The sequence below is a fragment of the Poecilia reticulata genome, chromosome 20 (genome assembly GCF_904066995.2).
Source record: "Poecilia reticulata chromosome 20, P_reticulata-male-v2, whole genome shotgun sequence".
NCBI classification, from domain to species: Eukaryota; Metazoa; Chordata; class Actinopteri; order Cyprinodontiformes; family Poeciliidae; genus Poecilia; species Poecilia reticulata.
In genome coordinates, this window is record NC_088849.1 from 15,277,767 (window position 1) to 15,300,348 (window position 22,582).

At 41.5% G+C, this 22,582-nt stretch overlaps 2 protein-coding genes across 2 annotated transcripts; both read right to left on the reverse strand.

Moving 5' to 3' along the window:
- Positions 1 to 111: 111 nt before the first annotated feature.
- Positions 112 to 11,961, reverse strand: LOC103456618 (transmembrane serine protease 7). The gene is made up of 19 exons (XM_008396276.3): positions 11,827 to 11,961; positions 10,212 to 10,401; positions 9,976 to 10,100; positions 8,504 to 8,571; positions 8,220 to 8,413; positions 8,049 to 8,144; positions 7,683 to 7,902; positions 7,452 to 7,594; positions 7,205 to 7,302; positions 6,945 to 7,054; positions 6,081 to 6,214; positions 5,788 to 5,892; positions 5,343 to 5,453; positions 5,133 to 5,246; positions 4,938 to 5,057; positions 4,658 to 4,841; positions 4,304 to 4,575; positions 4,073 to 4,209; positions 112 to 3,365 (listed from the first exon to the last, which is right to left on the reverse strand). Exons 1-19 carry the CDS (start codon positions 11,959 to 11,961, stop codon positions 3,198 to 3,200), a joined length of 2,724 nt encoding a protein of 907 aa, XP_008394498.3. The 3' UTR covers positions 112 to 3,197.
- Positions 11,962 to 12,447: 486 nt separating this feature from the next.
- On the reverse strand, positions 12,448 to 22,501 carry tmprss7 (transmembrane serine protease 7). Its single transcript, XM_081601291.1, has 18 exons — positions 22,244 to 22,501; positions 19,892 to 20,096; positions 19,262 to 19,392; positions 19,123 to 19,190; positions 18,838 to 19,031; positions 18,718 to 18,753; positions 17,614 to 17,842; positions 17,086 to 17,210; positions 16,394 to 16,506; positions 16,197 to 16,303; positions 15,971 to 16,107; positions 15,742 to 15,849; positions 15,531 to 15,638; positions 15,322 to 15,438; positions 14,458 to 14,653; positions 14,076 to 14,344; positions 12,713 to 12,849; positions 12,448 to 12,622 (listed from the first exon to the last, which is right to left on the reverse strand). Exons 1-18 carry the CDS (start codon positions 22,316 to 22,318, stop codon positions 12,461 to 12,463), a joined length of 2,517 nt encoding a protein of 838 aa, XP_081457417.1. The 5' UTR covers positions 22,319 to 22,501; the 3' UTR covers positions 12,448 to 12,460.
- Between the last annotated feature and the right edge of the window lie 81 nt (positions 22,502 to 22,582).

Here is a 22,582-nt window from a genome sequence, read left to right on the forward strand (position 1 = left end):
TGCAAACGGAAAATGCCTTTAAAAAAAACAAAAGAAAAAAAAAACAGTGCCACATGCAAGCGCGAATTGCACGTACATGGTTCTGCAAACACTGATGTCATCACAGGTCAGTTCAGACGGCTGACTTTATTCAGTCTCACTAAAAGGACAATTCAGATTAAAACTGAGCAGGAAGAAACAAAATCAAAAAATCAATAATGGGCCTAAAAGTAAAGGAGGAGATTTGTGTAAATTGGTAAATGCGGACAAGAGGATGTTTCAGTAAAAATGGATTGTTTTTAACAGAGAATAAAAAGCAAAATGTTTTAGTCAAATCCTGCATCCGTCTTTCTGCAGAATCAGTTTTTATCATCAAAAACTTTAAGAAGCAGCTGCGGCATATATGCACAAAATGCTTGGTTGCAGCTCTTTTTCCAGGTCATCACTACCCTGACCTGGAATGTGATCATCCTGCGCAGACTGATTAACTCATATGACAAACAGGGAAGTATTTCTCAAACCTCTAACTAAACAGACATTTCCTTAAAAGCTTGAAGGCAAATCCTGTCCCTGGTGTGAGATTCACATCCAAGATGGCTCTGCATTCTGATAAGCAGCTGTCTTGGAGTAGAAATGCTTACAGAATTTTTTAAAAATGTATTTAAAAACAAGTCAAAAGCAAAATATAAAAAAAAACAGCATAGTGTCATTACATATTTTATGAAAAATTGAGGTGAAAATACGTGTACTGAGTGTGATATGTTTTTTTTTTTTGATGGTTCAGATTATCAGAAGTCTTTTAATTCCAGGAATTTGACAGCCGATGTCCTGTGTGAGTCAAGTTGTGACTCCAGCTGCTGCAGAATATTTCTAAATCTCCCCCAAACTCTTGAATTGAACCTGTTGGTTGTAAACAAATTTTTTCCTTCCACTTAGCTTTCTATGAATGCATTTAGAGACAGCTCTCTGAACTGCCAGCTTCTTTAGCAATGAACTTGTGAGGTTTGAACTCCTCGTGACTGTCTGCTTGACATTTGTGAAGTTAGCCGTCTTGCATGCCTTATCATAACATTTCATAAATGTATGTTAACATTTGGGTTCATACACTACATTCATAAAAAAGAAAACAACAACAACAAATGCATGGAATACATCAATCTACAGGGAAGGGATCTATATTAGTTTGAGTTTTTGAACTAAATTATACAAATCAGCTTGAATTAAGTTTTAATTAATTGAGAAATCACTTTAGATACGAGCTGAAACACCAGAGAAGAAGAAAAGGCAAATTAAAACATTTTCCTGCAAAAGACAAGTTTCACTTATGATTTTACTTCATTTTAAGCAGCAACTAATTGTTGTTTTAAAAGATAAAATAAGTTACAGGATGGCAGATGTGCTCTTCTTATTGAGTTCCTCCTGCATTTACAGAGTATATTCAACATGTAGCTATGGCTCAGGTACACATATACACAATGCACAAACAAAACAAATATACAATACAGGAAGTTATCAGTACACAGTAATATTACAGTACGCAGACAAGTAGATTAAACACATCTGGAGACGACTTTTTCCACATACAAGTGAATAAACAATTTGTAATAAAAAAAATAATAATTTTGACAGAATCGAAAGTAATGGAGAGTAGAGATTTTACTGGAAAACATCTGCCCTGATGATTCACTCTCGGCAGACGCTACTTCAGGTGCCAATTGCAAAATATCAGAGGGACAGTGAGGTGTAAATGTTTTAAGAAGGAACAGACAGCGGAGCATTACAAACAAGCTGAGTGGTGATAAATCTCTTCCAAATAAGAGCCGAGCGCCTGCTGGGGTTTTTGTTTCCTTCTCAAGCTGTTTGCTTCTGCACTTTAATTACAAATATGGCAAAGGTAGCTTCATATTATATAAACTAAGCAATAAAAAACATACAAACTGAGCATCTTGGCTATTGTGTAATAAAGTAATTTAAAGCTACTATTTATTACATCCATGTATTCCAATATATTTGAGGTTTTGTCACAACCTCCTTGTTGAAATATGGAAAGCTACGTATGTTTTAGCATATAACTTTAAATTAATTTCTTTATGATAGCTACAATATTGACCAGCAGTGTAATCGGTAATAATACACTCCACATTCAAAGTTTAAGGGACTATTTGATGTGGGGTTCTGTGGGGAGGTCATCACAGGCTTCTGCTGGAGTAAAAACTGTCAATTGCAACAACAAAGTTTCATAATTATTATCAACATATTCATTTTCAAGACATGCAAATAAATAATAAAATAATGCTTCCACGAAGTGCTGAATTTTGAATTTCTTTCCAATCAAGGGTGAGACAGAAGAAATTGAATTTAAAGTAGTTGTTAGAGTTTTTCAAGTTTCTGCAAATTCACAAACAAACAAACAAAAATAAAAATCCAGAAGAAAACAGTAAATCAGTTATCGCAGTAACATTACAGTACACACACGAATCGATAGATGAACATCTGGTGATGACTTTTCACATTAAATACAAGACATTACCTTTAATTTGGTGGAAAAAAACATGTCTTGAATATTGACAAGATGAGAATTGAGGACGATCATTACAATAGGCTTCAATGAGATTTTGTTAGAAACAATGTAGATGGTAAATATCTATCCTGATCATTCAAGTTTGGCAGAGACTAGTTTACATGATAAGGAAAAATATCAGCAACTGTAGCAGGAGGAGCAGAGGTGTAATGTTTTAATAAGAAACAAGACAACATGGACTTTTACAAACAAGTTGAGTAGTGAGAAATTTCTTCCGTATTCAGACATAGCACTCTTTTTTCATATAAACTAAACAACAAAGACATACAGTAGAAACTCCTTTGCAACTTTGCAGTAAAGTTTCTGCAAACTCAGGGTTGTTGAGAAAATTATCTGCAAGTAAGATACTGACTACTTTAGCCTCTCCACAGAACCCCATTAAAAAAAACAAACAAAAAAAACAAACTAGCTGTAACATTTTGATGTTGTGTTTACGCTTGAAGTTCATTTGCCAATCTAATCAAGTATAAAATAAATGTTTGTGCATGTCAACATTTTGTTTCTTGCAGATTGTGACGATGCTGGTTGGTTTGTGGCACTGAACAAATTCCCAAAAAGTGACTGAACAAAAATGTGGCGGTCAGTACTCAAACCACTGCCTGCTGAAGTTATTTCCTCGTCAGAGTCTCATGTTTTGTCAGACCTGACCTTTGGTCTGCTGGCGGATCCAGTCGGTGAATTTGACCACCTGGGTATAGACGCCGGGGCGGTTCTGCCTCGCGCAGCCTTCGCCCCAGCTGACAATCCCTGCCAAGAACCACCGTCTTCCTCGCTCCAGACACACCAGCGGACCGCCTGAATCCCCCTGAGGAATCATCAAAAAAACGTGTCAAGGTGACAATATTAACTTTTCACATCTTGTTAAAAAAAAAAAAATCCACCGGGTTATTACACTGTTTGAGCTGCTTATGAATGTGCTCACTTTGCTTTGATCTATAATTTTATTTTCTTATCTTCTCCCTATTTTATGTTGTTTTTGTTGTGCATCACTTTGATCAGCTGCGACTGCTGTTTTTAAAAGTGATTCACATATAAAATGGTTTATTATGGCAATATCTAGAGACGGATCACACGGTCAATTACAATTACAGAGTGATGTTTAGTGATAAAAAGTCAAAATAAAATACACCTTGGTGTAATTGGTGAAAATATCCTGCTTCACTCCTGATTTATAACAAACATGTTTTATTGATGTTTGACAAATTGATTAAGAGGTAAGGTCGCTTTCTGATAAATCATAGTATATTAGGCATTTGACTTGATCAGAAAAATATACAATTCCAGTGATTTGATCAGTTTCTTGCCAAAAGCTCTTAGGAAAAAGATGTTTACTGGGAACATAGTCAAAGACACAATGCACAGAGTTTTAATATCCATAAAGAGATAACCCTGTACAATCTATGTCATGTAAAAGAGCAGCTTAAGACAATGCATTGTGTCACCAAAATGTAAATAATCAGATTTGTCAGGATCAAGGGTATGTTCTCAGATCCTTTTATTAAATTGACCAACCTGGCAGGCGTCCACACCTCCCTGCAGGTTTCCTGCACACAGCATCCTGGGAGTAACAGCATCATCGTACAACTTGTTGCAGACTTTTCTATTAATAATTTTCACTGAAGCTTCTTGTAAACGAGACGCCAGTTCACCTTGGAATAAAAAAACCCCCAAAAAAACAAAAGTAAGATGTTCAGGATGCCCTGAAACCGTCAACTTAAAGTTCAGTTGCTGAGCAGCTCTTACCGTCCTCCATGAGAACGCCCCATCCTGTGACAAAGCAGCTCGTCCCGGTGGTGAAGGTGTGTGAGGAAGCAGGAACACACACCGGCTGCACCAAGTCATTAAAGAAAACTGGAGCGCTGAGCTCGAGAAGGGCGATGTCGTAGTCAGACGTGAACTGGTCGTACTGGGGGTGGAGCAGGATCCGACGGATGAGTCTGGTCGCTCCTCCGTGGTTTCCCCTGGTCATCACACGCATGCCGAGGTAAGCCCGCCACGCACGAGCGTCAGAGTACCTGCAGACACAACGAGCGGGAATGCAGCATGTAGACGTGAGGCAGGAAGATGAGGCGAGGGGGTTTCTGTCGTCTTTCTCACTTAATGGCGTCAGAGTCTTGGAAGCAGTGCGCTGCAGAGATGAGCCAGCGACTGGAAACCAGCGTGGCTCCACAGACGTGGCCATAGCGCTCCATCTGTAGGCTGACCTGCCAGGGCCACGACCCCAACACAGCGTCAGACCCCCCGACTATCTTAGTCCGCTTCTTAGGCCTGGTGCCACATCCTATCAAAAACAAAACAAAACAAACAGAATAATCAATAAGAACTTCACCTTTTACAATGACAAAGCTGAAAAAAAGTGGGAAGTCCCGAGATGTACCACAGCGCAGTTCGTCAGAGCCGTCGAAGCAGTCTTTAACTCCGTCACACTCAGGGTTGACCTTGCTGACACATTTTCCATTGGCACATTTGTAGGACGCCACGGAGCAACTCTTGAGATCTGAAGAGAATGAGTAAGTTTATTCCTCTAGAAATACGGCCGGTGTCAAACAGCAGCGCTGACATAAACGCTCACATGCTCTGGTGCAGTTCAGTTCATCACTGCGGTCTTTGCAGTCGATCACACCATCACACACAGATGACTTTGGTAAACACACCTTGTTGGGACAAACGTGGAAGCATTTAACTCCTGCAAAGCACAAAAAAAGAAAACAAAAAGCACAACCAGTCAAACAAAACAAGTGCCTGCTCTCTTTGGTACATTATAAGTGTGCTGCCTACTCACCACAGCTGCCTTCCTCACTGCTGTCTGCACAGCTGCTCTGACCAACACACTGGCTGCTCTGAGGTTTGCACTGACCGTTCCCACAGAGCACTTCCCCAGGCCTGCAGGATGCTGATTGTTTCACATTAAGGTGCAGAAACAAAAGCCAGACACATTTTCATGAGACTTTACAATGTAAAAATGTGTTTTTCAGTTAAACACAAGAATTTATGTACATTAATTATGAATAAAACACATATTTTAGGGATGTAAAGCAGTTAAGCTCCACAGAATTCATATTGGAGCCATTTAAAAGTTGCAGGACACCGGCCCTGGAGGACTGGAGTTTGGGACCAAAATTTTGACGCACAATAAGGTAACATTTTTTCTGTTCAAAGTGTAGTTCTTTGAACAGAAAAGAACTGTTCAAAGAACTTTTCTTTTCTTTTCTCCCAGTGACACTCACAGCATTTAGCTTCATCCCGTCCATCTGAGCAGTCCTTCACTCCATCACAGACCTTCCTCAGAGGGATACAGCGTCCGTCTCCACAGCGAAACTGGCGAGGGCACGCTTGGAAAAACACCAAGTGAAACTTGAGAAGTGTTTTTTCTGTTTTTTTACTCTTCTAAACTGATGAAAATGAAACAATTATTATTCATAAATAACTATAACAAGGTGAAAATAAGGTCTTAATATTTTGTTTGTGCAAAATGTATTAAAATGTGTATAGTGGAGTGAACGGGTTCGGTCCGACTTACTGCCCTCTGGAGAGAAAGCTCGGTACAGCAAGTAGAATCCCTGGTTGGTGAGAGATTCATCAGAGTGGAAGTGGATGGAGAGAGGAGAGGAGTACACTCTCTTTCTGCTGCTCTCTGACAGGGGATTACACAGCCTGGATGTGAACAGTAAGATGTTCATCAGACACGAAAAGCATGAAGTACATAAAACATTTTAAAGGCAGTTACAGAACGACACTCCTCAAACATTTCCACATTTTGTCACATTAAGGTTATTTAAAAAGTGGTAAGTATTTGTGTAGTGGAAGGATGTTTTCACAGTGTGGTTTAAATTTGTATGCAAATATCTGAAAAGTGTGGTGTATTTTATTTATTTTTTATTTCCCTGCCAACAAATTGTTGTACCTGAGCTGTCGTGCTCCTCAACTCCTTCAGAGTTGCTACAGATATTTTGGCTACTTCTCTGATCTGTGTTTTCTTTGTTTTACTGGTTTAGGTTTGTTGCCATGTTTTGGTAACTTTGCTATTACATCCTTCTCATTTTCAAGTGACTGATTGGTGTTAAAAACTTCTGTTATTTTTCTACTAATGTCCTCTAACAAAACGTCTTCACAAAGCATTTAATTCCTGTCTTTACTGGGATTAAATTACACACAGAAGGACGTTAGTAGAGACTTTTGTGATTTTTATTTAGAGCTATTAGAGTAAAAGGGGTTGAATAAAAATGTAAACCAGTTTCTTAAAAAAATTGTGCATCAATATTCTTCCACTTCCGCAGTACAATAAATTAATCTACTATATTGAATTTTGTGTCTGTAATGTGACAAAATATAAAAAATGTTTAACAAGTTAACATTTTCAAAGTGCTCAAGTTTCACAACTCACTTGACCCCTGCAATGTCCAGCCAGTCCTTCTCACAGCCGTCAGACGACGGGGAATCTTGAATGTCCAAAGTCACGATTGTCATCGAAATCAGATATCCTGGCACAGGCACCTGGTAAAGTAAACAGCAAAGTCCAAACTTTAAAATTCAGAGGTTGGAATGTGTGTGAGCTGCCAGACTAAGGGAGGGTTTCCTCCCTCTCTGCTTCTTCTATTAATAAATGCTGAAACTCGAATGCGTTAGCGGTGATGTCCAGCTCACCCGTAGAGTCCATGTGCAGTCTATGTTAGGAGGATAGAAGGAGGGGTAGTAAGGTGAGGAAATGGAGCCGTTCCATGAAGAAATCGAGCCTCCACAGCCTGCAGGGGGCGACGTTAACATGAGGAAGTTCACCAAATTAACAGCAACATCAATATCAAATACTATTCTAAAAGTGGGAATGAAATAATAGATAAGGTAGCCCTGAAACATCAGGTAGTGTGGTCTCATTTTGAGCTACCTGCCCTACCTGCTTTCGGGATGGCTTGAAAGTAGGCTTTGAAGATTGCTCCATCTTTCAGCCTGCTAAAGGAGAAGGTGACCAACATCACATTCCCCGAGGAGGTCAGCTTCATGACCGGAGATGAGCCTGACACCGGCAGCCCGCACCATCTGAAACAGTTCAATATTTAACCGTGACGGTTTCAAGGAAAATGCAGTCTGACAAAACACATGTTCAAATTCACAAAACGCTCCAAACCTGGCAATGATCTTGTTCTGCAAAGGAAGCAGGAAGTCATAGGCAGAGAGCTTGTGGGCTGTGCAGCTTCCAGGCGTGGCACCCTGAAGCGTCAGGACAACCAGACGTACAACGTGACCCGAGGGCACACGCAGGCGCCACTGGTAGTATGGCTTCTTGGGACTCACAAGACTCAAGGTTCGGTTGTTCCCGTATTTAGCGTAGAGATCAAAAGATATTGCTAGAAAGTGACAGAAGGATGAAATTAACCAGATGAAACCCAACTGGTGACGTGATGGTGAATGTTTAATTGAAAAAAAAAAGATGTAAAAGGATGCAAAGATGACTTCCTGTCATTTTTCCACAGGAAATCTATACACTCCTCACCTTGAAACCCAAGCTGCCATTTTCCTCCCTGGATGCTATTTGGATTTTTCATTTTGTCTATTCTGTCTTCTGAATCAGAATCATCAGAGTCCAAATCTGCAAAGACACATAAAGCAATCTAAAAAGAACAAAGCAAAAAGTTTTATTACAACATGCAGTAACGAGCTGTACCCAGTAGGGGGAGCGTGTCGTCCTCCTGCTCCATGTAGTAGTGCTGCTCGTTGCGGCTGTACCGCACCACCTTGTTGGTACCGGGGAGCCTCCGCTGCAGCCTCTCTGGGCTGGAGCTCTGGATTTCCAGGGCCACATTGTGTGGGGCTGAAAATTTACTCCAGTAGAAAACACCAAGCCCCTCCTCTCCTTCACTGTCACACAAAAAGGAAGTAAGACGATTGATGCTCTAGACAAGGAGGGCACTTTCATTCTTTCTTGGACTTATTTTAGACTCGGCTCACCTGAAGGCAGTGATTCCTGAGCGCAGGTAGTAAGAACTCCACGGGGTCGAGTCGTAGAGTTTTGAGAACTGTTTTAGGGAAACACAGAGAAGTGGTCATGCAACTTTTTCACAGTTTCTGTAGCTTCAAACACAATCCTCTAATTGTGTGTACAAAGAAGTGTCTTCTTGTGAAGTGGAGAGAAAATGACACATGGTGTTTTGCACTTATTTCAAAAGGTTAATTTTTGGTCTCCACCCTTCTATATGTTCACTGTGTCTCCTTTTCTTGTTTCACATTTTTACCTTTTTGTGTTGCTCCACATCGTTACACTTACAGTCAAACAAGGATCTTTCACCTGGATTTTATTTAATGGTATCAGAGTGAAGGGGACTGAATACATTTCCACAGTACCTTTTCAGGTTTTCATTGTAAGGTACTACAAGTTAAGTTTATTTGAAGAGCATATTCACAACAGTGCGGTTCGAAGTGCTTTACACTTTAAAAACATAAGACCAGCAATAAACATTACATTGTGTCAAATCCTATCACAAAAATCATCAAGCAAATATATTGATCAATGTTCCAGTTATTATTAATCAAAGGAAGCAGGTGGATGTTTAGGCTTGATTTAAAGGAACTCAGTGTTTTGGCTGTTTTGCAGTTTTCTGGAAGTTTGTTCCAGATTAGTTTAGCATAAACGCTGAGTTCTGCTTCTCTGTGTTTGGTTCTGGTTCTGGGGATGCAGAGCAGATCACAACCAGAAGGTCTGAGAAATCTGACACAATGACAGCATAATAAGTGACAGTACCCTGTAAACACAATTGAGACGTCACCTCGCTTCACAAGAGGTTACATAAGTACCAAACTAGGCTGATTCAGAGTTTGGGAATTCCCTTCTATCAACTTGACCTTTTGCTCCAAAAATCAGCCCCTGGCCCCCGGATGTTATCTTTGTCCTCCTGTCATCCCACCTTGCCCTACTGCCCTGCCCTGGTTGGTTCATCCGCTCTCTGTAGTGTGCTGCACACATAGTGGCCAATTGTCTGAAAGCTTCACAGACAATGTTTTTATTGAAGGACTGCTCTTCCTCTCACTCTCGCTGCCCGGGCCTCGCAGGCCTCACAAATGCCAGGCTTGTCCTCGGCCCCTGAAAGGACCCGGTCCCTCGGGGTGCCGTTGACTCACACACACTATGCGCAGCTCCTGTTTCAGCTTTACATTTAACACCACCAGAAAGAGACACAGAGAGAGAGACAGAGCGAGGCAGAAGAGGGAAGAGTACAAAAAAACAGACATGGGAGGATGGAGGAGATAAGGAGGAGACACACAGGCAAGAATGTGAGGAGAGAGGAGAGGAAGAGGGCAGCAGTGTTTTTGAAAGTGACATTAAAACACTGGTGCTGTGTTGTAACGAGGCATATTAAAAGAAGAAGAACCGCATGTGATTCGGAGGGAATGCAACAACAGACCAGCTCAGCATTTCCACTTACATAATGGTCCAAAGCCTGAGCCTGCAGGCGGAACTGAGGGGAGGCGGGGTCGGTCAGCTCTAATGAGAAGGTCAGGTTTGGGAACTCTACGCTGCTGCCCAGGAAGAACACCGAGCAAGACGGAGCTGGGGAGACAGGAACGCCGGAGATATGAGACTTACATGGAGCGAGATTAAAAATAAATACAGTTCAAGGATGCAGGAGAGGTCTGACTAAACGTCAGAATCTAAACTCACATGTTAAATAGTTGAGAGTCAGTGTAATGGCAACAGTGAAAGGTAAAAATGGTAGGAGGCCTAACACAAGCCTCCTCCAGGAGCAGCACGATGACGCTGCCTGGCTCTCTGTCTTCTGTCCCACCGGACCCTCAGACTTTGGCAAGGAGGGGTCAAGTGAGCCGGTGGACTGCTTTAACTCTCCATCTCTCTTTTAGGGCAAAAGATATGAAAGAAAATGAGATCTCATACAATAGATCTACAGAATATAACTACAGCATCCATAAAATTAATTAATGATCTGAATGATTCTAGGCTTTCTCAACACTGGTCCTCAGGTTGGACCTACTGTAATTCAAATGATTACATGCCACCAAGTGCTGCAGAAGCCTGTCAGTCGACCATCCATTTAAGCCCCGACTGCAGCATAAGGCATAAACATAAAACATGCAGAACTGCTGCTCTGGACAACAAAAAACTAATTTCACTAAACTCTCAAAAGCATTTGGTTGCGTCTTTGAAAAAACAAAAAAGAAAGAAAACAACTGGTCAGACTCCAACTGTGAACAAACTGTTCACAAATTGTTAGACTTGCCAAGAAAAGCTGAAAGTATCTCCTCTACATTTCTACATGAACCTAAAGATGTTGAGAGATCAATTCTAGGGCCACTCATACATCACAGTGAGCAGGTAAAATGACATTCACTACGTTGACACCTGGTGTAGGGCATTAAATACTCACTTCTGTTTGTATCCAGATGATACTTTGAATTACATCTTTTTTTCAAAACTGGATCAGTGACAGTCTGTTTTGTCTTTTCTGACTTGAGCCCTTATTTTGTATTTAAGGCTGACTAGATTCAGTTTCATCCAGTTACTAAGCATGATGCTGGACACCAGGTTATGGGACTATTATTACACTTAGACAATTGAACAGCAATATTTCCAACATTTTTTTTTCTTTTTTGCCTGCACCAAAATATTAGGGTCTTTTCTAACGTTTTCCCAGTTTTAGAAAAACATCCAAACAGTCTTGCATGTTGAGGATGAAGACATGCAAGACTTAAATTAGAGACACTTAAATTGCTCCTGAAGTTGTCAGTTGTTGTGCAACGACGACGACTATTCTCGTCGTTCACTCCTGTAATCAGTTTACAACTTTGCTAATGTTTAGACACCAGCATTAATATCCACTCATGTTGCTTCTTATTGACATCTGAGCACAGCAGGAGAGAGGTGGATAAAAAGGAACCTCAAAATCAATGTGAACTAGATTTTATAACCGTACAGGGAGTGATTTACTGACTGCAATGATGTCGATGTCTACACTCTAATGATTCCCTAAAACATTTTAGAGTTGGTTCTCTGGGGGAAGGAAAGCATGCCTGAATGGTTCTGTTTCCCACGGCCTGCAATGTCAGCACTCAGTCCAAGTGTCACAGGCAGAGACCCCTGTGGATTTCACAATTAAATGCAGTTCAATTAGTTTGACGGGTTGTAAATATGATTCCCTTTCCAATGCAACGTTAAATATCAACAGCAGGCTGTTGAATGAGAATAAGTGAAGACATCGAGAGTACAAAATGTCTTTGGAAGCTTTTTAATCTGCAGAGAAAGGTTCTTAGTGATGACTTACCTGTATAGCTGGACAGCCAGAGTGTCCGTGTGCGGAGACACAGTACACCTCACAAGTTTTGCTTTGGGGCAGAGTCCACATAGCACAGTCCAGTTTAGCTCCAAGAGAGGTGACTCGCAACAATACCTCGGACATAGAAACGATGGAGAGAGGGAGGGAAAGAGAGGAAATCCCCACTGTTGCTTCCTCTGACCAAAAAAAAAAAAAAAAAAACGGAGGAAAAAGAAGGAGCAGAAATCTGAGCTGAGGAGCTCAGACACGCAGGTGCATTCACCGCCTCCCGTTTACCTGAACAGGGCGGCAGGTGTCACACGGAGCCCCAGAATGCAGTGCGAGGGACAATGGGGCCACTATGAAAGGCTACTATCCGAGCAACCATCCGTTGGACAGATATTGTGGGCAAACTTGCTCTCTGTGTATGCAAAGGTCTCAGATCAGAGGGACAAAAGAGAGCTTGAGGAGAACGTGTGGGAGATATTACAATTGGAGCCCATGAACGCTCCGCAGGCTGCAGAGCTGCATCCAACCCAACAGAAGGAACACAACAACAACAACAGAAGCATCACGCACAGGGAGGGTGTTATATGTATGTTTTTTTATTAATGAATGAGCAGGACACATGGGTTTGATCATGTCAGCTGATATGGCTGTAGATCCAGGAGGTGAACTTGGTGACCCTGGTGTAGACCCCAGGCAGGTTTGGTCTGCCGCAGCCGGACCCCCAGCTCACAATCCCTATGAGGAACCAGCGACCCCCGTCTGAGGCCTGGCAGGACAGAGGACCACCCGAATCCCCCTGGGAAACAAGAAAAGACTCTACAAAAATCTACAAGATGAGTAACGAAGAGGTTTCAATGGAGCCGCAGGTGATGAAATGCCACCTTACCCTGCAGGCGTCCCTCTCTCCGGAGGGGAGGCCGGCGCACAGCATTCGCGGGGTGATTGGACTGTAGCTCTTTTTGCACTCGGTCTGACTCATTATGGACACCTCTGCCTTTTGGAGCACAGAGGGCAGCACCTTATCTGAGAAAAGAGGGATAAGATGTCGAGTTAGACTCTGCAGGATTTACTTACACTTTACAGTTGTACCCAAAAGGTTTTTAAGACTCACAGAAATGTTGTTGATTTATCAGCATTACAGCTTGTCTGATGTCAGAAGTAAATTTCAAAACACAAAGAATATTTTAAACACAAACCCCACATTAGAAAAGTATTTTACTGTCATCTGTGAAATATCTGCTGTGAATAAATTTCAGGCTGCCAAATAAAGTCCGACAAGTATCCTAAAGAGGATTCAATCAAAAAGAGATTGTGTAGCCACCAGTAAAGAGCTTGATCAGGAAAGGCAGCAGCCAGGTGTGAGGGTTTCTGCGTGCAGAGTGAGGTGGATTCCTGGTCACTCTGGTGTTAAAAAGAACTGAAGACACTTGTCTCCAAAAAAATGTTGAAATGAAGTACCATGATTGGACCGTAATTACTTGTAAAGCTATTTTCTCTGATTTAGCCCCATTCAGAAAGTTTTCTGAAGGACGTGGGAAAAAAACAAACAGTGAAAGCCATGATGAGTATTAAATAATGTTTTTACCAGCATGATGAAGGACCATCTGACAAGGTAAGCATGATTATTATGTAACAATATTTTGGATTAATGATCAAGAAGCTGCCTTAAATCCTAATCTAACCGAGAACCCTTGAACTCTTATAAAATTCGTCCATTTCCCAATAATATAACGTATAAAATCTCTTTATGGAATCACACAGTCATCTTATTAAAACATCTAAACACACTGAAAGTTTGTGAACAATAAAAATTTCAGCCTGTCTCAAAGCTTTTGGCCACAGAAAAGCAGCTGAAAATGGAGCATTTCTTTGAGATGAGGCAGAACTCATCTTAAACATACATATGGAAAATAAAGGAAATATTTCCACACATCGTGGAAAACTTTTCCTCTGACTGATGCCTTCATGCAAGGAGAACCTCTCTGCAAAGTGGCTTTAAAAAAAAGCTGCATTTTTGTGTGTTTTCCCTAAATATGTTCTTTATTTATTTTCTTTTGGTATGTTATTTCAGAAAGTCCTTGCATTTCTTCAGGGTTACTTACACTTTCTAGAGACACTGTTTAAGACATTTGATCACAAAAATATTTGAGTGTAAAAATTTAAAAATAACATGAATTTCTATCAATAATGGTATGTTTTTGTTTTAGTTTTTTTTTTTTTTTTAGCACTAACAAAGTCATGTCACCAACCTTCCTCAGATCGGTATCCCCACCCGGTCACCAAGCAGCGGTGTGTGTCTGTGACTGTGTGGGACGAGGGGGGCAGGCACACAGGCTGGACCAGCGGCCAGAGGGAGGGAGGCCAGGGCCTCTTCAGCTGCAGAAGGGCAATGTCATAGTCAAAAGTGTACGCATTGTAGTACTCATGCACCACGATCCTCTGGATCTCTGCAACGTGTTTGGCACTGCCCTGCGTCAGCATGCCGAGGTGGGCACTCCAGGAGCGAGGGTCAGAGAGGCTGCAGGGACACAGGTCAGGGGTCACTTCAGAAGCTCTCGTGAGGCCACTTTATATGCAAAGAAGACACGTAAGGAAACGGTTTTGCTTCATCGGCGACGAGGGGGGACTGACCTTTCTTTTCTGAAGCAGTGGGCAGCTGAGACGAGCCAATCAGAGGAGAGGACAGAAGCGCCGCAGTACAAGCTGCCTGCAAAGTGAAGGCTGACCTGCCAAGGCCACTCCCCCTCGTGTGAGTTAACCCCGCCCACAATCCTATCGAGGCCTGACGTAGAGTCCACCTTCCTCAGCGGGGAGGGGAGGCCACAGGCTGAGAGGGACGAACAGATGGGCTTAGCTTTTTATTCAAGCCTGTGTCAGCAGACGTTAGTGTTTTCAGTAAAATCATAAGCATGATAAATGTTTTTTAAACTTTGTGATGGCTGCATTTGCATTCAAGCTCCTTGAGTCGAAGCACCTTGTGTTGCAATTATAGCTGCAAGTCTTTTGGTACTTGTCTCTCCCAGACTTCCTCATCCACTGACATTTTTGCTGATTCATCTTTCCCAAATAACATAATCTCAGTCACAAAAAGGTTCGTTCTCCAACTGGAAGGTGAGCTTCGGTACAAATCTCATGCCTTTTGCAGCATCTGACAGGATTTCTTCAAAAATTGCCATCAAACAGTTTCCCTGCTTTGGAAAAGCTTTGCCACAGCATGATGTTTATTTACAACCATTGTCCATGTAATCGAATGTTTTCAGGTCGATGCTCCTTTCATGAGTCAGTTCCATTTCACAATTGTGGGCTATTTTGTGCAGCCAAAATAAAACACCAATAAAATACGGCAAAGTTCGTGGTTGTGGGGAAGAGAGTGAGAAAAGCTCAACGGGTTTGAATGCTTTTGCAGTCTGACGTATCGGTGCTGTGCCACCAACACGTTCATAGGTTGAATACTTTATAACAGTGCATTCTCATTTACAAGAATAACGTTCTCACCACAGTCGTCCTCGTCGCTGTTGTCCCGACAGTCGGGGATGTCGTCACATTTTGCATTTTTCTTCAGGATGCAGGATCCGCTCCTGCACCGGTATCTGATCGCCGAGCAGCTCGTTTCTGAAATTTCGCGATCCCACAGGTCAAAGGTCTGCAGGACATAAAGGCAAGGTGGCTTCTCTTCAAAAAAACAATCAATGGAGAACACTCACCCTTTGTGCAGTTTATCTCATCTACTCCATCAGAGCAGTCCATCTCTCCATTACATACAAACAAAGGATGTGGAGGGATTTTGGTGCTGCAGGTTATTGGGGGCCTCGCTGTGAAGAAATGCACAATTTTTCTTACAGTTAATCCAGGCAAATAAAAATTGTTTTGCTAAAAATGCCCAATTTCTTTCCCTGTAACCCATAAACGACTTACGGCAGAAGACCTCATCGCTCTCATCCTGGCAGTCATCCAGGCCGTCGCAGAGTCGACTCTTCTCCACGCAGAGTCCAGTGGTGCACAAGAACTGGCCCTCTTGACACGCTGGTGGACACACAGATATATGCACAGATTTAATTATTCGCTAAATACTCAGCGAATAAACATGTTCTGGTGTTTATTTTAGTCGTTCCAGTGAATCAGGTTTGTGCTGTGCAGTGCTTACGCTGGCTGATGTTGTAACTGTAGTATGAAGCCTGGAAAGGTTGAGCAGAGTTGGGTGAGCTGCAGCGAAACTCCATCTGTGGACTGTGGTCAGGGATCCGAAACACGGTGTGGTGTCCTACGTACATGCCGCAGAATCTGCAGAGGAGGAAGCAGGTTTCCAGAAAAGCATCAAGCCAGGTTCAGGACGGCCAAATGCTCTCTGTGGTGCAGCTGCAGTCACATACATGACTTCGTTGACCCTCCACCAGCCACTATCGCAGCCTTTTATGTCCTCAGGTTTCAACGCGTAGTTCTCGAACAGCAGAGCTACGCCTAATTTAGAGTTTGGAGTCTGTAAAAAAAAAAAAGTGTAGAATGCACTTACTGAAAAAGAAGCAATAAACATGCATTTGTTTAAATGCCAGTTAATGAGAAAGTCCACCTTAAACCTCCAGCTACAGGAACACTGTGGAGGCAGCAGGCTCGGGTAGAACGGGCTGTAGATTCGACCACTGATATCAGGCTCCAACTTGGTCTCAATTTGAGACATACAAACTGAAAAAGACACAGGAGAATCGATATTATTTAAAACTGACTCAAAATCTTTTTTCCCCCTCTAGTGAATCCAAAAGACTTTGTATATATTTTGCAAAGGTTAATGTGGAAAAAGTGTCCAAATGACCAATTTCATTGAGCTTTATCTAAATATAACACTTTCTGTGTCTTACACAGAAATGGCTTGATGGAGATGCTTAAAAATTATAACATTTTACAGAACATTTATTCACAACTCTGAGAAGGGTAAAAAGCCTTAAAATAAATTAACATTTTACAGCAGTGGCATAACTAAACACTGAAAATTAGTAGAAAAGTCAGACCTTCGATTTAAGTATATTTATTTATTGTGAATTTAAGTCTTTGCCTTTCAGATTCAGTTCATTCCTTGGTTTAAGATTCCTTGCAGTCTACTTCCAGTTGTACTTACAATTGCTGGATCTCAGGTTCAATTTTTTTTTACTTTTGTGTATTTGGTTTGATCATTAATTGTCAGATTCAAATGTTTAATTCGATTTGCTTCAGACATGTTATTAGAATCCCAATAAAACATCCCCTGTTATGAGTAAGGTGTCATACTTTGCTCAGCAACGGCTTCAAAGTGTCCGTTAAAGCTCTTGCTGTCACTGGTCATCCTGAAGGACAGCAGCATGACGTTGGAGGTAGAGACGATGGAGAAGGAGCTGGACACCGGCTCACACAGCCTGAGGCACAAACACATGAAAACCCGTGAAAAATTTACTTTCAGAACAGATGGCATGGGTTGCTTAACCACCAAGGAATTGATGAAAAACAAGAAATGCACAGTTGCACAAAGGATGGAACCTGATCTTCATTTCCGAAAAATGACATATCTGCGTTTCTCATAAGAACATTGCATGTCTTCACGAAAGCTTGGAAAAAAATAAACATCAATAACAGTTAAAATATAAGATGGAGGAAGAGTGAATATGTTTGGCAAAGGATGATGAATATGGAGCTACCAACAAAGGAAGATGAGATTATTTAAAAAAAAACATTTACATGAACACATATTTTAAGTGTGTTGAGCTGTTTTTAATCACCAGAGGTAAAATAAATCTTAGTATGCCTCTGCTGCAGTCTCACCTGTGCAGAATGCGCCCTCTCATGGGCAGCAGAGCGTCGTACACGGTCAGGGCGTCGTTCACACAGTCAGTGGGCTCAATGAGGAACGAGGTGACGGTCAGGCGGATCAGAGAGCTGGGCACTGCAGTCAGCTTCACGTGGCAGTTCACGCCTCCCCACGATGAGTAGACGTTTAGCGGGACGCTGGCTCCGGGGAGGTTGGCGTACAGCTTATCAACGCACTGCGAGTCTGAGAGAGATAAAAAATGACCTGCAGTACATTTTTAATTCATGCGACCAGGGTTCCATTTACGATTCATTTCTGAACTAGATACATTTCAAGACTTAAAAGTCCAAAGTTTTCAGGGCTTGATTTCAATTTTGAAAGCATGAATGTGGCACCTTTTGGTGATTGTATGGCAGGAGGTCAAGATTAGAAAAAATGAAAACGTCAGAGGTTGGTTGGAAGGAAGGAAGACGTGCCCAGCTTTAAATGTTACTTTTTTTTTTCTGAACATTTTATGATAGGTTTATGATCCATACAAAACATGTTCATTACATTTTCTGCAAAAACTCATTGTAAATGTACAAATATTTACATCTGTGCATGTAAATGTACATCGTCCCATTAAAAAAACAACAACAAACAAACGTAAACTTGAACTTGGAAATTCAATAACAAAATACTTGTCTTTTCCAGCAGCCATTATACAGCTCATATAGTGGTAAACCAAAAGTGCTGAAGCTCAGCTTGACTTGCTAGGTAACTGTGCAGGGCCTGCTGATTTGAGGAGTTGCATGCGGAAAGTTTTCGAAATGGCTAATTTTCTAGACACCAAAAAACATTATCTTTTCGGTAAAAAAAAAAAAGAACAAAAAAAAGAAAAAACATCTGGTTTTTTTTGTTGTTGTTTTTAAGCTTGGACTGTTTTTAGAAGCCGTAAACACCCAAAATGGAAGTGCAAAATGTGAATTTTGCATGATGGGTCCTCTTGAAGATAAGGGGATAAACGTCTGCAAATGCAGTAATTTTCTTTTATCTAGTTTCATGTAAAATTCCTAAATCAAATTCCATGTTTTCCAGACTGTGTAGGAACCCCACATACCTGAGGTGCTGCTCCCTACCTGCTGTGTTTGATGAGTAATCTGAACGCTGAACTCCTGCAAAAATACAGATCGGTTCAGTACCAGTACCAATGCGTGGCCCATCTAAACACAAACATTCAGAGTGAGACTTAAACACACCGTTGATGAGGATGGAGTCCATGTCAACTGGAAGTTCATGCAGGAAGCCCACAGAAGACCGGTTCTTCAGGTTGGTGTTGATTGAGTCTCTGAGAATGGCCTCTATGAAATCTTCTCGCATCGCTGTGGTCTTCATCTGGGGGACGATGAACACCATCCAGAAATGCACCAACACTCCGCCCTTGTTGTTGTTACTAGGGGGAGAAGACTCAGATATGAGCTGCAGACACCTGCAGAGGACGTCTTTACGGCTCACAGTGCCGATGACCGACAGTCCTCCCGTACCTGAGGTCTGAAATGACCACTTGCTTGTAGAGTCTGGCCACTGAGGACGTCCTGTACACAGAGCTCACCTGAGAGACACCGGCATTTTAGCTGTGCATTCCCCCCCTTACATCAGCACCAGCTGTTTAGAGTCACCTACCACTTGTTGAATTTTGGTTGCCATAGAGACAAACTCATGGGACTCCGCCTGGCGGTACTCTGGGATGAACTCCACGTTGGCAACACGGAACATCCCGGCAAAATACGCTCCGCTGTAGCTTTCCCTGCGGACTGAGCAAATCAGATTAAAGTCCATCTGTAGAAGTTTGGAACAAACAGGTCACATCAGGAAATGTGTCAAACCGCCTCAAATTTTAGTAGTTTTCTGAAGGCCTTTCATGTTTTTTGTTGTTTTGCTCATAATATTGAGTTGTGACCTTACTTTACATTACACATAAGCGGACTTTATTCACTATTTAGGTGACTTCTGCAGGCAATTAGATTCAAAACGTGTTATTTAGGGTTATCAGAGTAAAGCTGAAAAACGAAGACATGCCAAAATTGTCACATTTTGTCACATTATTTTCCTACATGTCACACAGTATTATATGGTGGTCTGGCCTAATAAAATACTTGTGTCTTTAATGTGACAAAATGCAACAGAGTTAAGAAAGAAAACAAAACCCTGAATACTTCTGCCAGTCATTGGACGTAAATTTAGACACTGTTTGTAAAAATGACTGACGGCTCAAGATTTTTGCACCACGCCTTTGTGAATCATTTCACTTACAGATAAAGACCCAGAGCAGTGACCATATGATCACCACCACCACAAACAGCACGGCCGCGGTGATCGTTGTGATGTGAGGCACGTTCAGCAGGTACGCCCACAGCCTCTTGAGTCCTTTGGGCTTCCGCCTCGACTTCCTGTACATCCTGCACAGCTTCCGGAGGGTGTGGTCCACAGTGGCCACTTCCACGGACACATCCGCAATCTGAAGCAGGGAAAGAGGGGGGAGGGACGGCACACAGTCACATCCAATTAATCCCAAACCGCTTCGACTGCAGCAATCCATTCGTGTTGACCTTTCAGTGGTCACTCATGTAAGGCCTGATCCTAATTAGAAGACGGTAGATGGAGCTGAAATGACACAATGAACATAAAAGTGCCTCTTGACGAGAGTTAGAGAAAGATGTTCACATGACTCCGCCCTGAATTATGGCTCATCAGAGCACACTGTGCATCAGCAGTGATGTAGACTTGTGTCGGCTGAAAATGATGCTAGGGAGGAGAAATATCTGAACGCAACACAATCGCCATCAGATGTAACACTCAGCACTCATTGAGTTACCCAGTGCAAATGAATTATTCATTCACTGTCATCCCATACGGTGCAGCTGGTACTTAATCCATCACAAGAGTATAGATTCTCACAGCCGAACAACACAAGTTCAATTATCTGAGATATTTCTAAGAAAGCAAGCTGGATTAACTTTTAACGCTGATCAAAATTCTGGTGAAAAGCTATAAGCAAAACAACATCGAATCTTATAAGAAGTGTATATAATTTAACTATTTAGATAAAGGTCATTTAGAGTGTTTTAGCTTACTCCACTTCACTTGAACTCTTGTAATTAGTTGATACATTTTCTCATATTCAGTAAAATTGTAAATATTCAACTTTGATAACCTGAAAACCTAAATAAGCTTCTCTACCTTTACAAAAGATGAAGTTCCACCTTGATCTAGCCTAAAATTAGGATTTTTTTTTTGTACTTATTTGACTATTTTGTGTGCTACAACTCCTCCAAGACGATCTGTAAGAAACTTTATGATATAAAATTTATCAAGTACACCAGTACCAGCAACGACTTTTTCAAAACATGAGCCTATTTTGGTAAAAAAAAAGATTATGAGCACTTTCTCTGGAAATACATCTGGAGTTCATTAAATGAGTGGCATTTGGCATTTTACACCAAGCTGTTCTTGCAGTGATAAAACTTACCATGAGTTGGAAAACTATTACACAGTGAAGACCCAAACAGACACTGAATCGTAAAGATACGCTTCCAGTCAGAAATTAGCTTCCCTGGTTTGGAATAATTGCGTCTCTTTGGGATCATTGTTTTGTTAGATCAACGTCTGCAAGTTAAAACTATCTGACTCAAACAGCATAAAGAATCAAGCCTGACAGTGAAGATGCTGGAGCAGTGTCACTGTCTGCGGATGGGTCAGTTTTACATCAATAGACACTAAAAAGTTGCTGTCCAGGAAAGACGCCCATGCTCCATAACCGACCTTCAAGCTCAGCTGAAATTTGTTGCTGCCCACATTGACATGTGAAATGTTTTATCCTGAGGAGACAAAGATTGAGCTGCTTAGCCACAATAAGTGTGTATAAGGGGGCATGAAAAAGGCTTTCAAATCTATGAAAACTGAGCAAACAGTCAAGCACGATGGTGGCAGCATGATGTTGAGGGCCTCTCTTGTTGCCAGTGGCACTGGTGAACTGCACAAAGATTATTGAATAATAAGAGAACTACATTAAATAAACAGCAAGGTGGTTGAAACTCCAACACAACTGGGTTTTCAAACAGGACAATGAAGCCAAAACAACAAAGTTAACTGAATTCTTAACTTTTCATATTGGAAATTTGATTGAACATTTAGCCAGAAATACACCAGCAGGTTGTTGATGGTTGTGAGGTTCTTCTGTAACTTGCAGAACATGAACATTAATGCAAGTAATTGTGGAAGTGTGAGAATAGATCAGAGCAGCAACGTTTAATTCTTGAAGAAAACCCCCAATGAGTTTAAACTTAAATAATTATTATTCTAGCTGGGATAAATGTGCAAAGAAACAATTAGAAGCTACAGTTCTCTACCGTCTTAAATCATAGATGATCAGGTACAGAGTAACAGAGAAATAAAAAGATGGAAACCCAGTGCCTAATAATTTAAGAGGGTTTTGCAGTTTTTATGACTTATCATTAAGAACAAATATTTTCTCTAATGAAACAGGTGTTCATTCAAACATTTCAGGCAGAATCCTTCCTCCTGTCAGCTTAAAGCCACAGTTAACCAGACTCTCTCTCTAGTTCCAACTGGACTGAATTAAAATAAAACTGTTTGCCAACTTACACTCGCCGAGTCCTGGTGTGGTCTGTCACCATCGTTCCCTTTTGTCTGCTCCGTCTCCTTCCCCTTCGTGCTCATGGCACAGATATCCCATCAAGCCATCATCATCCAACGCACGATTTTTGTTTCTTCATTGTTTGTTTTTCTCTTTATTTTAGGACAAAGGGCCGAGGGCAAACTGCGAAACAGTTGGGATCCTCAGCCAGCAGGTGTCTGAAACCAGATCTGAGTGACGCTGAGGTGAACTTAACAAGGTCCCACCTCCACTCCGGTTTGGTGTGGCTAAGATTTCATTCATCATCTTGCCAACATTCACCTGCTATCATCTTTATAAGCAATCAG